Genomic DNA, 16,958 nt, shown 5'->3' on the forward strand with positions numbered 1-16,958 from the left:
TAACTTTTATGTTGGCATTCATCATTTTAGTGTTTTCACATGAGTCTTCATCATTTTATTATTTTCATATGAGTATTCTTTATATGGGGCTCTTCCCTGGTGGCTCAGTGGTAAAGAATCTGCCTGCCAAGGCAGGAGACTCAAATTCTATCCATGGACTGGGAAGCTGCCTTGGAGAAAGAAATGGCAACCCACTCCCAGTATTCTTGCCTGGGAAATTCCATGGACAGAGGAGCCTGGGGCCCTATAGTCCATGGCGTTGCAAAGAGTTGGACATAACCTAGCTACCAAAAACAAAAACAAATCCTTAATTTACAAAATAACAAAAATGATAATGTTAACAGAATTAAGCATATATAGTTCCCCAAAGAAGAACACACACACACACACACACACACACACACACACACACACACACATATATATATACATATATACACATGCACTTTTATTTGAGGGACTTCCCTGGTGGTTCAGTGGTTAAGACTCTAAGCTTTCAGTGCATGGGACACAGGTTCAGTCCTTAGTCAGGGAACTAAAATCCTGTATGCTGCATGGCTTGGCCACAATTTTTTTTTTTCTAATTTGCTGGTCATAATGGCATATAAGTAATGATCAAAAACTGTTCAATGTTGCATATATTCACTTCAGATGGCATGGGGGCGGAAACTGTCATCATTCTTTCTTGTTTCAATTGATAGATAGCATACTGTAGTTAAAATGATCTTTATAAAACTTTAAAAATGGTCATGCTCATCTTTATTAAAGATTTTTCCATGGCTTCTTATTCTTCTTCAGGAAAAGGCCAAACAGTGTGATCTGTATGGTATCAGTTTACTTCTCTGTTCTCTTGGCACCTGGTACCTCATCACAGCATGACCACACTCTATTTTCATCTTTTACTTTGTTTAAATTTTCTACTTAATTATCTTTACCTTCAGACAGAAGACATCCCTGAGAGGGTAGAATATTTATCTTTTTTAGTATTGAGCGACCAAAGTCTAGAGCATCATAAGATAAATATTTGATTAATGAATGAAAGAACTTAGTATCTCTATTAGATTTTAAAGGTAGGACCATTTAAATTTATGTTATAAATATAATTTTATATGAATAAACACATGTAAAAATAGAGATTCAACTTATAACCCTAGATTCTAAAATTTAGTGATAAAATTATGTCTGATTGGTCAAGTTCCCCCCCCCCCCCCCCATAGAGATATGCTCAACTGTTTCTGGAGGATTAAGGGTGGTACTATGGAGAGAACACTCAGAATCGAAAGCTTTAGGATTATGCTCCAGGTTAGTTATTCAGTAGTTCTGTCATCTTGGGCAAGTCACTTACGAACTTCAGCTTCCTGCCTGTGTGTGTGTTAGTCCTCCAGTTGTGTCTGAATCTTTGTGACCCCAGAGATTATAGCCCGCCAGGCTCCTCTGTCCATGGAGTTCTCCAGGCAGGAATACTGGAGTGGGTTGCCATGCCCTTCTCCAGGGGATCTTCTGACTCAGGGATCGAACCTAGGTCTCCTGCATGACAGGCAGATTCTTTACCATCTGAGCCACCAGGGAAGCCCCAGTTTCATGTATAAGAGGCAATATAACTTCTCAGTGGTGGGAATCAGATAATACATGGGAAAGTTCTTTCTAAACTGTGAAAGTGAAAGATGCTCAATTGTGTCTGGCTCTTTGCGAACCCATGGACTATACAGTCTGTGGAATTCTCCAGGCCAGAATACTGGAGTGGGCAGCCTTTCTCTTCTCTAGGGAATCTTTCCAACCCAGGGATTGAACCCAGGTCTCCTGCATTGCAGTCAGATTGTATTTAAAGGAATTTCAAGATTTGAAATGATTTGTGTGTTTAGTTTACCATTTCCTTTATTATACTTAGATCTTAGTTTTCTGAACAATACCATCACATGTTCTATAATTCTTCTTAGTTGTGGCAAATAATTTTATGTTATCTTTTTCCTATCTAAAAATTCATGTTAGCAATACTGCTGTTTCAAATTAAATCACCTGTCCCAAATTATAACTTTTTGGCAATGCTGTTCTTAAACCAAAGACAAAAGAGTTGAACCTTAATTAACAGACATGGGATTACCTATGATTCCAATTATGTAACATTCACTATATCCTTTGGATTGTATTTTCATCTGAAATTTTTATTTTAAAAAATGATTTCCCTGTTATTTCCTTTTGTATCTGCCATCAGGTATTCCAAGTTTAGTTTTGTCCTTTCAGTAGACTCTGGAGTCATATGAATACAGATTTCCTTTAACAGAGAAAATAAGATAATTGAGATCATGTACTGGCAGTTCAGGTGAAAAAATATCTCCATTTATACCTGGTTTAATTTGAACAGCAGTCAAGGTATTAGTCCCAACTTACTTGGGTAATTCTCAACTTTCCACTTTATTCAACATCTGGTTAGGGATCTTTGACTTATACAACAAGATCCTTGTTATCTTTTGTTTTCTTTATTTACCATCTTTGTATAGTTATATAGTTTTCTATTATCTTCACATTCAAGCTTTTGTTAATCAGAAACAAGAATTTAATCAGAAATGGAATTAACACCAGATGGTGATCATTGATGTCAAAAAGAAACTTGAAAAGGCAACTGCAATTCCATCATTAGATGCTGGCATGCAAAAACCTAAGTTGTCTAAGACAGACTTGACCATATTTGACCATTTTTATTATATTCTGCCTTTTTATTTTATGTGTCAGTATTTTGTTGTACAGAAATGAGAGACATAATAAATTCTGTTGGTTTAGAGGCCATCTAGATGCCTTTAATAGTGTCTTCCCTGGGTAGTCATTCAATAAATATGTGTTGAAGGAATTAGTTAAAGTCCCTTTACCTAGTGACTTATATCTGTAGATGTGATTATGGGAATGCTGTCATGGTGTGCTGCAGTCCATGGGGTTGCAAAGAGTCGGACACGACTTAGCAACTGAACAACAGCAACAATAAGAAAGAATGAAAGCAAAGAAGGTGTAGACAGCATTTCAAGGAGTTTTGCTATGGAAGGGAACAGAGAACTGGGGACAGTAGTTAGTTGGAGAGGAATTAAGGGTAAAGGAAAGTTTTTAAAAATCACTGCTCTTACAGTTTTATTTGTATGCTGAAGGGAGGGATTGGAGAGGAAAACAGTTGATGATGAAGCAGTGTAGGCAAAAGAAAATAGGCTTAGGTGCTTAAGTAGAGGAATTGACATTACAAATATTTTATCCATAGTAACAGGGAAGACAGAATATAGGGGAGCAGCTACAGATAACCTAGTGGATATTAGATTAGGAGATTATGTAATTTCTCTTCTGATTTTCCACAAAATGGAAAACATGATCATCAGCTGAGGATGGCTGTAGGGGTAGAGAATTGGAACGTTCAGTAGGAAAATATGAATTATTGTTATAATTGATATTTAATCTGTGAAAGTGGTAGATTTGAAGGGGGGAAAGGCTATTAAAATTCAAAGATAGTTGTCTTTGTGGTAATGATTGTGGTAATCATTTCACAATATATACATATATCAAAACTTTCTGTTGTACACCTTAACTATATACAATTTTTATTTGTCAATCTGACCTCAATAAAGCTGGGAGAAAAAGAATGAATCTCAAAGCAGGGAAGTTTTGATGAAGATTCCTCATATGATTAAAAAATACACAATAACAAAAGAAGAGCTCTGGTCAGGTGGAGAAGTACCAGGAATTCCTAAAGAGACTTTTGAAGGAAGTGACACTGACTGAAGGTAAAACTCTTACTGATGACAGAATCTGAGCAAAGGATGAAATTGTGGAAAACCAAGCCTGGCGTGCTGCAGTCCATGGGATCACAAAGAGTTGGACACAACTGAGTGACTGAACAATAATTCCAGTCAGCTTTCATCCAAAATGATACTGATAAGAAACTTCATAATGTGTCTTCTATATGAAAAGTTTGTATGCTATTAGTTCCTCAGATAGGAACTCCTCAAACAGAACAAATATAAAAATATATAAATCATATAAAGAGGAAAATTATCAATTTAATATATAAGATTATGGTCTGAACTTTGTTGCCACTTTCTTCAGACGCTTTCGAAACATAATTTTATAAAATACAAGTCGATGATGAAAGCAGTTATTTGTTGGTTAAGATGACTCTTGCCCTTTCTCATAATGCATTTCAGGTCTGAGGAAGTGTTGTATTTTATATTCTCAGTGTACATTCATAAGTATTATTGGTTAAAAATATGTGGCTTGACATTTTTCAAACAGAACTTAATTTTGGAACAACTAAATTGAGTCTTCTCACTTCCAAAAATAATTGTCACCTACTACACACAAAGACACTGCCACTTTGGTGACTTTTTCAGGGATATTTTGTTGTCTGGGCAACTAATACTTTGTCGTGTGGGCGATTCAAGAAGCCATAGTATAACAGTGCGTATTAAGAATGCCTGTAGTATTTGTGTAGGCAAAGTGGTTTGGAAGAAGAGTGACAGTGATTACTTTTAACTGTCAGAGATGGTTTTATGGAATAGAGAGCATTTGTGTGTGTGTGTGTGTGTGTGTGTGTGTGTGTGTGTGTTGGTCGTTCAGTTGTGTCTGACTCTTTGTGACTCCATGGACTGTATTCCACCAGGCTCCCCTGTCTGTGGAGTCCTCCAGGCAGGAATACTGGAGTGGGTTGCCACTTCCTTCTCCAGAGAACGTTTGAGTTAGGTCCAAATTAAGGGAAGATAAGTTTTCCGTTGACTTCTTGATTACTTTCTATGTGCTAGGTATTGTACTAAGCATTTTGTAATTTAATCGTGCTGCCTGTAAGGAAACAAGCTCAGAGAGGTTAAGTAACTTATTGACGGTCACACAGCTAGCAAATAGGTTTCAGACCCAGACCCAGCTAAAAATAAACTCTTTCCAATGTAGCATACTAATTCAAGGAGGAGAGAGGGGTATGGGGGAGGATATTCCAATACAGAGAGCAGGAGGAGCAAAGAAAACTGCACAGGTATAGAAAGTGTGTGTGTGTACATATGTGTGTGTGTGGGGCGGAGTGGAGAGTGAAAGTGAGTAATCCATTGTGGCTTTGGCACTGTGTGTAAATGTGTGAAGGGGGTGAAATAATATATAGTGGGAAATAAAGACTGAAAATATAGCTTGTAAACAGCTTATGGGATGGTGGTCTCAAAAGTTACATTAAGGAATCTGGACATTATGTTGTAGGAGGTCACAAATTTTAAGATAGTTTTCCTGACAGAGTCTTATCTACTGTGTGAATATCAACTGGTAGGCATTCCATATGGACTTTTGCCTTGTTTCATAGTTGCAAATTCTTTTGGAAGACAATAGAAATGAAAGTGGGTTCTTAAAATTGAGTTCATTGTAATTATCAATTTTAAAAGTAGTTTATGGAATTCCTGATTAGTTATTATTCTGTGTTATGAAATTAGGAATACCATTAGACAATAGTTTTATGTTAGATTACTGTTTTTCTGAGACCATAAGATAGAATTTTAAAATCATGTTTTTCAGATACTGACCGAGCTTTGTCATTACTGGAAGAATACTGCAAAAAATTAAGGAAACCAGAGGAGCAGCAGTTGAAAAATGCTGTTAAAAAGGTGATGGGTATCTTTAAGAGCAGCTTATTCCAAGCTTTGTTAGGTAGGTATTAAAAATTATTCATCATCTTCACAATTAGAATTGGGATTAATTGTTTGAATAATGTTGTCAGAGAACCTGATATTAACCAAATTTGAAACTGAAATATTTTTCTTGTTATCAGGTAGAAGAAAATATTTTTTTTCATTTTCTTATTTCAGCTTATCTTAAAAAAGAACTGCTATAAGATGGAAATAAGTATATATTAATAAAAATAAAAGTATTGAAAGAATGTTTTGTATAGGAAGACAAGTAAACACAGGAAAAAGCTGGAGTAGTTTATTTCAAAAATTGAGGAAAAATGTGCTAGAGAAGGAAGTTGCTTCCTTCTGGAGAAGGACTTGCCTGACACGAACAGTGATGGGTCACATTCTATTCAACTAGGATTATAGTTCTAGTCTTACGTTCTTCAGACAAAACTTAAAACACTATTTTTCATCTTTTTGCTTCTCTCAAAAAATCTCATGATTCACACTGAAAAATTTATTGATGAAAATTTCAATACTTTGTCAGTTTTTCATGAATTGAGCTACATAATGTTTAACCTTCTGTTTATTCTTGAATTTATGGTTTATTTATGTATATCTTTATACATACATTTTTGCATTTATGCAGATAATTTTTAATTCTTTTTTTAGAATTAAACTAGTAAAGATACAAATACTTCCCCCCAACAAAAGTGACCAACAATTTTAAAAAGGACTCAATTATAGATTCTGCTAAATTTAAACAGTATATTTTAGAGAAATAATTGCGTCTACTAGACATTATTACTACTTTTTCCAGGTTTGATGGTTACTGATATAAAAACTAAAAACATGAATTTATGAGAATTAGTCTTGAAAATATTTTGTGTTTTTATTATAATAAATGTTTATACTTATTGACAAAACTACAACTCTATGGTTTATATTTAAGAAACCATTCCTTTTTGAAAAACTGAAAATCAATCTATTGAATAAAAATAATAAAAGCTCTATAGGATTATTTTGTCTGTGGATTAATTTCTTTGAAATATTCTTTTATGGCTAGTAAGAATTAATGACACACATAACTATAATCATCTTAGTTGGTATTAAATAAAAACAACTCTAAATGGACTCTTAACGAAATTTAAATAAACCCTGTCATTAGAGAATAGTATTTTAGAGAACATTTTTTAAGCAACAGATTTCTCAGTTAAATATTAATAGTTATTATTAAGACCATTAACTGAATGGCCATACCTCTAAATAGATTTGTATGATGTGCTTAGATAAGATTGGGCTATGTCTTTTGATTGCGTTTTTAAGAACTTTATTTAGGAAGAATATTGTTGATGCTTTATATAATTCTACCAGAATAATGTATTCATTTGGCAGTGCAGCATCATTACATGAGGAATAAAAAGACGAATGACAAAGAGTTGTATTTTGCCATTGTTTTAAATGAGTGATAGATATCTTGGCAGAAAGCCTATAGAGTAGTTGGAATTTCTCTAATAAAATGAGAGGTCACAGTAATCTGTAAAAAGCTGTTACGTAAGTAATCCTGATGCCCGGCTTTGAATGGATAGATTTGTTTTGGCTGGTCTTTTAAGTCATTTTGGAATAAACCAGACTGCAAAGAATGGAGCAATGCTATACAATGCAACATGATTTTGTATTGAATTTTATTGGTCTCACTGTGCATTTTTTTTTTTAAGGACTCAAAAAGGAAAAACTACATAGCCCTGTGTATCCTGAAGGGGATTGTATCTTTATAAAAGGATAAGTAGGGAACCATTGATAAACAGGGCATTATTTATACTGGGTATTTTGCTTTCTGTTTCAACGAACCTCCCTTCCCCTTCTTTTTTGCTGCACATAATGGAAAATAGTGGCTTTAACCCATTATTCTGATAATCAGATAGTATGTTAAAATAATGCCTTGCATGAATCTCAACTGAAGAAAATAGGAGGCACTCATAGTGCAGAAAATCCAATATAAATGTATAGTAGGGTAAAACACTGTTATTGCAGAATGTGCTGTATCATTTACAGGTGACTCGGAAACCAGGCCTTGTCTCAGTAAATGAAAAGCATCACTTTGAAAATAAATAATATCCTTCTTTTGTGAAAAAAGAAAATGCAAACACTAGTCTATCTTAGATGGTATAATCTTTGAGCACAGAATTCTGTCTCCATAGCTTTGATCATTACTATAGTGCGTAAAAGCATTTTATAAATGGGTTCTGTGATAATAGGATGGGGAGTGATAGCAAAGGTATTTTTTTTTATTTTTAAAATATAACTTTATCTGATTATAAGTATGCTGTGCTTAGTCACTTAGTCGTGTCCGAGGCTTTGTGACCCCAGGGACTGTAGCCTGCCAGGCTCTTCTGTCCGTGGGAATTCTCCAGGCAAGAACTCTGGAGTGGATTGCCATGCCCTCCTCCAGGGGATCTTTCCAACCCAGGGACTGAATCCAGGTTTCCCGCATTGCAGGTGGATTTTTTACTGCCTGAGCCACTAGGGAAGCCTGATTATAAGCATAATATTTGCTAATTATGGAACATTTTCAAAATAAAGTAAAAGAAAATTTCTCTTGTGATAAACAGTGTGAATGATAAACTGTTTGATTAACTTTCTTTTTTCTTGCTTCTTTAGGCCCTGTATTCTGTTTTGATTTTCCATTTACGAATAACTGAAAGTATAAACACAAAGACCTTAATTTTTAAAAAGTTAGTAATTAATGTTCATTAATACACAGAAAAATGCCTAAAATAGCAAAGCTGCACACTTCGATGTTAGGCTTAGGGTGACATCTTGTGGAAATACTAAGGAAAATGTTTTCTCCAGTGGATGGTTTTATGATGATTGCACTATTAGCACTTTTCAGAATTTGAATATAAGTGAATTCCACGATATTTTACAACTTAAGTCTCTTCATTTAGCACAGCTAAAGCAGTCAGACTTTCAAGGGACTGTATTAGATTATTTACCCTTTTTTTAGGAGCAAGATGGAATGTTTTTCTTTTTGTACTTCTCTGCCAGATCTACTTTGAAAATTTAACGATCTGTGTTAGCACCATAATTATCTGTACAGACCATTTAAATCATGTAATCGGTTAGTTCATTTTTGAGTTATGTACCACGAAATTTCTTTGCTTTGATACCTTATTGAAAATTGCCTTATTTATTTATTACTTTTATGTACCAGTATGGGCAGAACATGTATGTATATTTAGTACCTTTCAACCCCTTCTAAAATCTTGTTAGCATTGTTTAATCTAATTTTGTTTTCTCTTACTTCACTTCAGTGTTTGAGGGGGAACCTGGGGGGAAGCCTTAGAAGAGAATGGGCAGTAAAGTGATTGTTTCCTAAAAACTCTGCTGGTAGCATAGCAACATCTTAGAAAAGAACTTATCTTGCTTTATGGTGGCTGAATGTCAGATTTTGTGTTAGAGTAAAATATTTTTTATTTTCATAAACATAAGTATAGACCATATGGAATTATTAGCAATAGAGGTGACACAGTAGATATACTACATATTGGGATTTATCATCTCCTTCTACCTGTCCCTACCTATTGAAGCCTTCTACCATGTCCCTACCTGTTAGCAGCTTTAACCAGCCCTTTCATTATGTATCATAGCACTTTGTTCATATTACTATAAAGCACTTGTTATGTTGCCTTATGACAAATTGAGTATATTACTACTCCCTCAATAGAATGTGATAGCTTGAGAGTTGAGGTTATATCTATTTAATATTTGTACCCTCAGTTTGTGGGCTTTAATAATAATATGTCATCAATAAATTTTATTTATGTATTCAACAATTATTTAAAAAGTACCTGTTATGTGTTGCACATTATGCTTGACAATAGGGATATAACACTAAACTATCTGTTCAGTTGCTCAGTAGTGTCTGACTCTTTGCGACCCCATGGATTGAAGGCTTCCCTGTCCATTACCAACTCCTGGAGCCTACTCAAACTTGTGTTCATCACGTCAGTAAACTGTAGAGGAGAGAATAGTCCTTGCCCTTATGGGTGAGAGAAATCAAGTGGAGAAAAGAGATATTAGGTATGTGATTAGTGAGTCATTTAAATATAATAGTGATTAGTATTATAAAATTCATCTGCATGAGAGTTTTATCAGATTTTAGTTCGAGTAAAAAAAAATTGCATTTTTTCTCACTGTAGTAATTCTAACATGTTGGGTTGGCCAAAAAAATTGGGTTTTCCTGTAACAGCTTATGGAAAATCCTAACAAACTTTTTGGTTTGCTATTTATTTCAAAGTAATATCTATTTACAAACATCATGGTTATTCTGGTCTTAATTTGTTTTTGTAATAATTTTTGCCACCTGATCATAAGAAACTGAAATAATTTTTTGTAGATTATAGTGAAATGGTTATATAAATTTGGAACAACTTGACTCGAATCCTCCAAAGCAGAGGTTCTCAGAGTGTGGTTCTTGGATCAGCAGCATCGGCTTCACTTGGGAATTTGGTCAGCATTGCAAATTCTTGGGCCTCACTCCAGACTTACTGAATTAGAAACTCTGAAAGCAGGGTGCAGCAAATAGTGTTGCAATAAGCCTTCCAGGCTATTCTGAGGCATGCCAAAGTTTGAGAACTTGTGTTCTAAATAGTTAGATATTTGGCCACTCAAGGAAAGAAATATAGTATGTGAACAGCATTAATAAATTTGGGAAAATATGATGGTGGCATTTCTTCATTCTTGAGTTTTATAAAAATTTAGTTTGATCTGTGTCAAATATAATGAGCCATTATATTATCATTCTGGGATATACAATAGTGTATCTGAAACATTGAAGTGGATTTTTTCCCTTTGGATACTTCATGGTAGTTTCTACCTATGGGACTGTGAATAGAGAACAAATAAGCTACACTGAGATGCTATTGTTGGCACATGCGAAGCTCAGTTCAGCTCAGTTGCTCAATTGTGTCTGACTCTTCGTGACCCCATGGACTGCAGCATGCCAGGCTTCCGTGTCTATCACCAACTCCCGGAGCTTACTCAAACTCATGTCCATCCAGTTGGTGATGCCATCCAACCATCTCATCCTCTGTCATCCCCTTCTCCTCCCACCTTCAGTCTTTCCCAGCATCAGGATCTTTTCAGATGAGTCAGTTCATTGCATCAGGTGGCCAAAGTATTGGAGCTTCAGCTTCTAGACAGCATATTAAAAAGCAGGGACATTACTTTGCCAACAAAGGTCTGTCTAGTCAAAGCTGTGGTTTTTCCAGTAGTCGTGTATGGACGTGAGAGTTGGACTGTAAAGAAAGCTGAGCACTGAAGAATTGATGCTTTGAACTGTGGTATTGGAGAAGACTGTTGAGAGTTCCTTGGACTGCAAGGAGGGTGAATGTTAGGTTCTTAGATACTGAGATCTACTCTGTTCTTGTTAATTTGTTTACAATACCCATTTCAGTAGAAAGAATGCAGGTATTTCAGTTATTACAATTTAGTAATAATAATTAACAAGGTATTTATGAGGTATTTACCTCCTTACATGGACATGTGCAGGTGGATATTATTAAAAACCAAATTCCTACCCTTGAGGATGTTAAGGTCAGTTAGGAAGGTAATATTCACATATATATACTAACAAGTATTACGTAGAATATAACCAAGGCTTAAACTCTGGAGCTTAGACCAAAGTGCTGTAGGAGTCCAAAGAAGCATGGATTCATTGTAGATTGGTGTTACTGGGGAAGATTTGTTTTTACAAGATGTAAACTTGAGCTGGATCTTGTCAATGACAGGATTTGGGTGAGAAGAGAGGATAGAAAAGGACATTTTTTCCTCATCCATTTACCTAATCATCCATGTATCCATTTGTTCATTCAAACACTGAACACTGTGCCAGATATAAAACTGTAGAGAAAAGCATTAAATTAAATTGCATAAATAGTTTATATTTACCATTGCGAAAATGCTACAGTGGTGAAGTAGAGAATGTTGTGGGTGAGAAGCTTAACTTTAGCGGTGGAATCAGGGTGAGCTATCTTAGGGAAGTGGCGTTTGAGGTGATGACAAACGGATTCATAGAAGTCAGAAGGAGAGTGAGGAAATAGACGTGACGTAAACAACGTTCAAGGTATTCTTGATATTTATGCTTTAAAAATGTTCTCTCAGAGCTGGCTAAAGGATCGTATTAGACTTAAATCTTTTCTGGAGACTTAAGTTGGAAGATACACTTGGGAAACAAGAGTGGTAAGCAGAAAATGGGGCCTAAACAGTTCTTATAATTCCCTTTGTTAAACCGCTATATACTGAGTGTGATTAGTTGTGTGCTTTATGTCAAGCAGGATCAAATATTTCTTAAGTTAATTTTGACACTTTCAGTTGGGTGCCACCAAGAAGTTTGTCTCTGGACCTTTTATATTTGCTGCAGGATTTATGTCACCAGATGGCACCATTTAACTAAATTTATGTACTATGGATGCTGATAAGGCTGATTGTTTTCAAATGAAGAATGTTTTTATTTGTGCTATAATAGAAATAGCCCCAAATTAATTTCTTTTGATAGCATATTTGACTTCTATACACAGTAAGGTAATGAAACCCCAAAAGTTTGTTGGGAGCTTGAAAGCATCTGGTAATTTCTGATAAGATACATACTAAATGAAAATTTGGTGGTGATCACTATCACTGATATATGGAATCTGGTGAAAAAGCAGAACACAATAGGCTACCCTATCTAGATTTTCCCAGAGCCAGTAATATTATGAATATTTTAGCCTTGAATTTAACTTTCATATATAGGGAGTTGGTATGCATAATAACAAAAATACAGAGAAGATTCTAAAAGGTTGTTTTAGAAATAAGCCTTTTCAAGATGTTTAGAAATATCATGGTAGTAATATATTAAATAATTTTGTCATTAGAGTATATGTTCTCTTGAATTGTGGAACTAATAAAATTAATAGAACATGATATAGAATTCTTTCTTAGTATAAACATTTTTCCCAAGAAAATGAATATTTGTTCTTAGTTAAAAACTTCCTTAATGTTTTCCCTGCCACTAAGCAAAATTAGTTACTTTCTCTCTTACGTCCCTGTAGTATTTGTTGGTATTTCTGGTGTAGCAGTTACTCTGTTGTATTATTATTAATTGATTACATGTTGGCCTCCCTCAATAGACTATGAGCTTCTTGCATACAGAAACTGGTTCTAATTCAGTGTGTAGCAGTGTCTGCCATGGACTAGTCCATCATTAAATTTCTTCATTTGACTGAATCTATCTTGAACATGTCCTATTTAAGAGACACTCAGGCTCTGGGGATTCAGTAAGAAGAGAGATGTAGACCCTATTGTCATGAAACTCAGGGTCTACTAAGGGAATCAGACAATTAAATAAGTACAGCTGTGATAAATACTTTGAAATAGTTATTTGGATCAAATAGTAAAATAAGGAATTACATCAACTAATATAATTCATATTATTGTGGATTGTGTTTGTTTAAAAATGTTTAGATAGTATCTGTTAAATGAAACCTTCCAGTAGTTTTCTGTTATCCTTGGAATGAAATTTGAACTTCTCACCTATAAGGCTCCCTATCACCTCTACCTACCTCTCTTCTCTTAGCACTCTTCCCTACTCTATATTCCAGCCAAAATGGCCTTCTCTCTGCTTCCAAATGCTGCCCCAAAGCACTTTACATGCTTCCCTTTTGCTTGGAGCACTTTCTATCTAGATCTTTGCCTAACTTCGCTTATCTCATCATTTAGGTCGTAGTGCTTTGAAAATGCCTTTTAATCTCACTTCTCACCTCTGTCCCACCCCCAAGTCACATCTATCACAGTACCTGTCTTATTTTTGTCACTATATGTATCACTATGAGAAATTTTATTATGTATTTTTTGTGTGGCTTTCTCCACTAGAATGTAAATTCTTTAGGAGCAGCCATCCTGCTTGTCATAGTCATTGCTGTATCTTTTATATTAGCTTGGTGCCTAGAACATAATAGCCATGAAATAAATATTTGTTGAATGAATGAATGTGGCTGCATGCCTAGGTCTCTGTTAGATTCCTGTTTAAGTTAGACTCATTTGAAAGGAGAGAAAATCTTCAATAAGTAGTTTTTTTTGGTTGTTTTTTTGTTTTTTGTTTTTGTTTTTCTTTATGTAGGCAGTTGCTAGCACTAAGTGAGCATCTCAGGAAAGTTCCAGCTGGTGTCTCTACGACTGGGAATTATAACATGACCTCAGGAAGGAGTGTACTGCCTGTAGAGCCCAGGGCAGGTGTTGTCAGCCAGGCAGAGCACCTGGAACTTTGCCTGAGCCAAAAGAATGGATCCCAGTTACCAGCAAGTAGACTTCTGCATCAGAGGCTGGGAGTATGCCCAATGAGCAAATGGCCAGGGACATTGCTCAAGGACCAGAGGAGCTGAATGACAGTGTGTTGATCCAGTGAACCCAACCTGTTTCTACCCCATGACTATGACGGCAGAGAAAACGGCTGTCTCCCCCCAGAACTGTCTATGCTTAGATCAGATCAGATCAGATCAGTCGCTCAGTCGTGTCCGACTTTTTGCGACCCCATGAATCGCAGCATGCCAGGCCTCCCTGTCCATCACCAACTCCCGGAGTTCACTCAGACTCACATCCATTGAATCAGTGATGCCATCCAGCCATCTCATCCTCTGTTGTCCCCTTCTCCTCTTGCCCCCAATCCCTCCCAGCATCAGAGTCTTTTCCAATGAGTCAACTCTTCGCATGAGGTGGCCAAAGTACTGGAGCTTCAGCTTTAGCATCATTCCTTCCAAAGAAATCCCAGGGTTGATCTCCTTCAGAATGGACTGGTTGGATCTCCTTGCAGTCCAAGGGACTCTCAAGAGTCTTCACCAACACCACAGTTCAAAAGCATCAATTCTTCGGCACTCAGCCTTCTTCACAGTCCAACTCTCACATCCATATATGACCACAGGAAAAACCATAGCCTTGACTAGACGAACCTTTGTTGGCAAGGTAATGTCTCTGCTTTTGAATATGCTATCTAGGTTGGTCATAACTTTCCTTCCAAGGAGTAAGTGTCTTTTAATTTCATGGCTGCAGTCACCATCTGCAGTGATTTTGGAGCCCAGAAAAATAAAGTCTGACACTGTTTCCACTGTTTCCCCATCTATTTCCCATAAAGTGGTGGGACCGGATGCCATGATCTTCGTTTTCTGAATGTTGAGCTTTAAGCCAACTATTTCACTCTCCACTTTCACTTCTAGGCATTATTTTAGGAGAAGCAGGAGAAGGGTAGGCTATATGAATGAACAGTTTTATCTGAGACTTTAAATTATTGAGCCAGATTACACTTTAAACTGGATTGAGTGGCCACTTTTCCCGTTTAGCTGGTGACTGAAGGCTTCTGAAGCAGCTGAATAAAACATAGACACAGTGAAGAGCTATATATTTTGTTTGCCGCCATGCCACTTATACCATGGTGTGGTATAATTTGCGCATGTGATCCTGCAATACTGACCCATAGATCTCAGTGTTGGTTCTTACTTCATACTACTTTCCAGTTTGGTATTGAATGTTGAAAAATATTAACCACAAGAAGGAACAATGGAAAAAAAACTCACAAGTATCTCATAGGGAAAGGGGCTTCCCAGGAGGTGTTAGTGGTAAAAGAACCTGTCTGCCAATGCAAGGGACATAAGAGATGAGGGTTCAGTCCCTGTGTTAGGAAGATCCCCTGAGGAGGGCATGGCAATCCACTCCAGTACTCTTGTCTGGAGAATCTCATGAATAGAGGAGCCTGGTGGGTTTCAGTCCATAGGGTCACCCAGAGTCAGACTCAACTGAAGTGACTTAGCATGCATGCACATCTCATAGGGAAATCTTTCTGTTGTTGTTTTTCAGTCGCCAAGTTGTGTCCAACTCTTTGGGACCCCATGGACTGCAGCATGCCAGGCCTCCCTGCCCCTCACCATCTCCCAGAATTTGCCTAAGTTCATGTCCATTGGACTGATGATGCCATCCAACCATTTCATCCTCTGTCACCCTCTTCTCCTTCTGCCTTTGTATAAAAAGGCAAAAAGAGGGAAGCCTTTGCCTTCATCCTGTTAGCTCTGGTCCCTGGCAAAAGATGGAAGTAGTGGAGAGTGAGGAATATTGGTCTACCTTTGTTTACATGAGTCTTTCCTAAGAGTTGCTTAAGAAAACATTTCTTCTCCACCTTATTTCTTGCTCGGAAACTACAGAACTTCTTAGACCATATACATGCATATTAAGTCATCAAATGTACCTAGAACCACCAAACTCCAGTGGGCATGCCAGTTCTTTCAAATCTAGTTAATCATGAATTCCTTAAAAATTTAAAGCATTTTTAAACTGACAGAAACAAATTATACTGAATATTAAATAGTGCATTCAGAAACATGTTTCGTTTTAAAAATAAACCATTTGAAAATAAACTATTCAAAAATAAACCTTGTTCTTTAGAAATAGTTGCTGCAGGAGTTTTTTGAAGACGGGTTTAAGAGCTCTTCAATTGATCAAAATAGGACAGTAATTTATATATATATATATATATATATATATATATATATAAATGTGACTTCAGTCGCTCAGTTGAATGTGACTTAGATTTCATTAATTGGGGTGCTTAACATAGTCAGCGAAACCTGTTTATTTAAGGTGCAGGACTCCAGTTAGTAATTTTTCTGAATATATGTTCACTTTTTTCTTGCTTTCTTCCTTATACAAATTTAATTTTTTTAACTATATGTTTTTTGGAAATGGAAGCCCTGGAGATATAGAAAATTTAACATATTTAGTAGGGCTCTCTGCAGGTACTACAAACTTTGGTACAGGATACTTCCATTTCCTGAGTTTGAGTGTTTATAATTGTAACTTGGAAGAGCTGGACTAATGCAATGACTTTCTTTATAAACATGTATGATTATGAAGAGGAATATGACTCTGCATATTGAATGAAGTATATAGGAACATGGACAGCAGTTTTCTACATAATAATTTCATACTTTCAAATTTGAATGATTGTCATTATTTTGCCTTTGTTTTTGGATAGTCCAGTTCCTCGCATCAGATTCTTGATCTCTGCTCTAGTAGTAATCTCTTCCTTCACTGTATCTCAAGCACCCATTGTGAAATTTACTCTGTACATCTTAACATAATTAATAACCACAGTTTTCTTAAAATGTCAGGTTGTAAGCATACTATTGTGACCATCACTAATCACCTTTTATTGATACTGTTCATTTATGTATTTCCCATACAAACCATTCTTTGATCCCATCAGTTCAGTTCAGTTCAGTCGCTTAGTCGTGTCTGACTCTTTTCAACCCCATG

The 16,958-nt window shown here is 36.0% G+C and overlaps 1 protein-coding gene across 14 annotated transcripts in view; it reads left to right on the plus strand.

The window, feature by feature from the left end:
- DLG2 (discs large MAGUK scaffold protein 2) overlaps positions 1–16,958 on the plus strand; it is a 2,352,634-nt gene that overhangs the window by 13,346 nt on the left and 2,322,330 nt on the right. For 13 of the 14 annotated variants that reach the window (XM_045165939.1, XM_045165929.1, XM_045165926.1 and 10 more), the window contains one exon: positions 5,524–5,655. In XM_045165939.1, coding sequence (XP_045021874.1) covers positions 5,524–5,655 — 132 coding nt within the window. Of the gene's footprint in view, positions 1–3,481; positions 3,759–5,523; positions 5,656–16,958 lie in introns of those variants that run through there. The other variant, XM_045165936.1, reaches the window with a different exon arrangement.

The sequence above is a fragment of the Bubalus bubalis genome, chromosome 5 (genome assembly GCF_019923935.1).
Source record: "Bubalus bubalis isolate 160015118507 breed Murrah chromosome 5, NDDB_SH_1, whole genome shotgun sequence".
Classification (NCBI taxonomy): domain Eukaryota; kingdom Metazoa; phylum Chordata; class Mammalia; order Artiodactyla; family Bovidae; genus Bubalus; species Bubalus bubalis.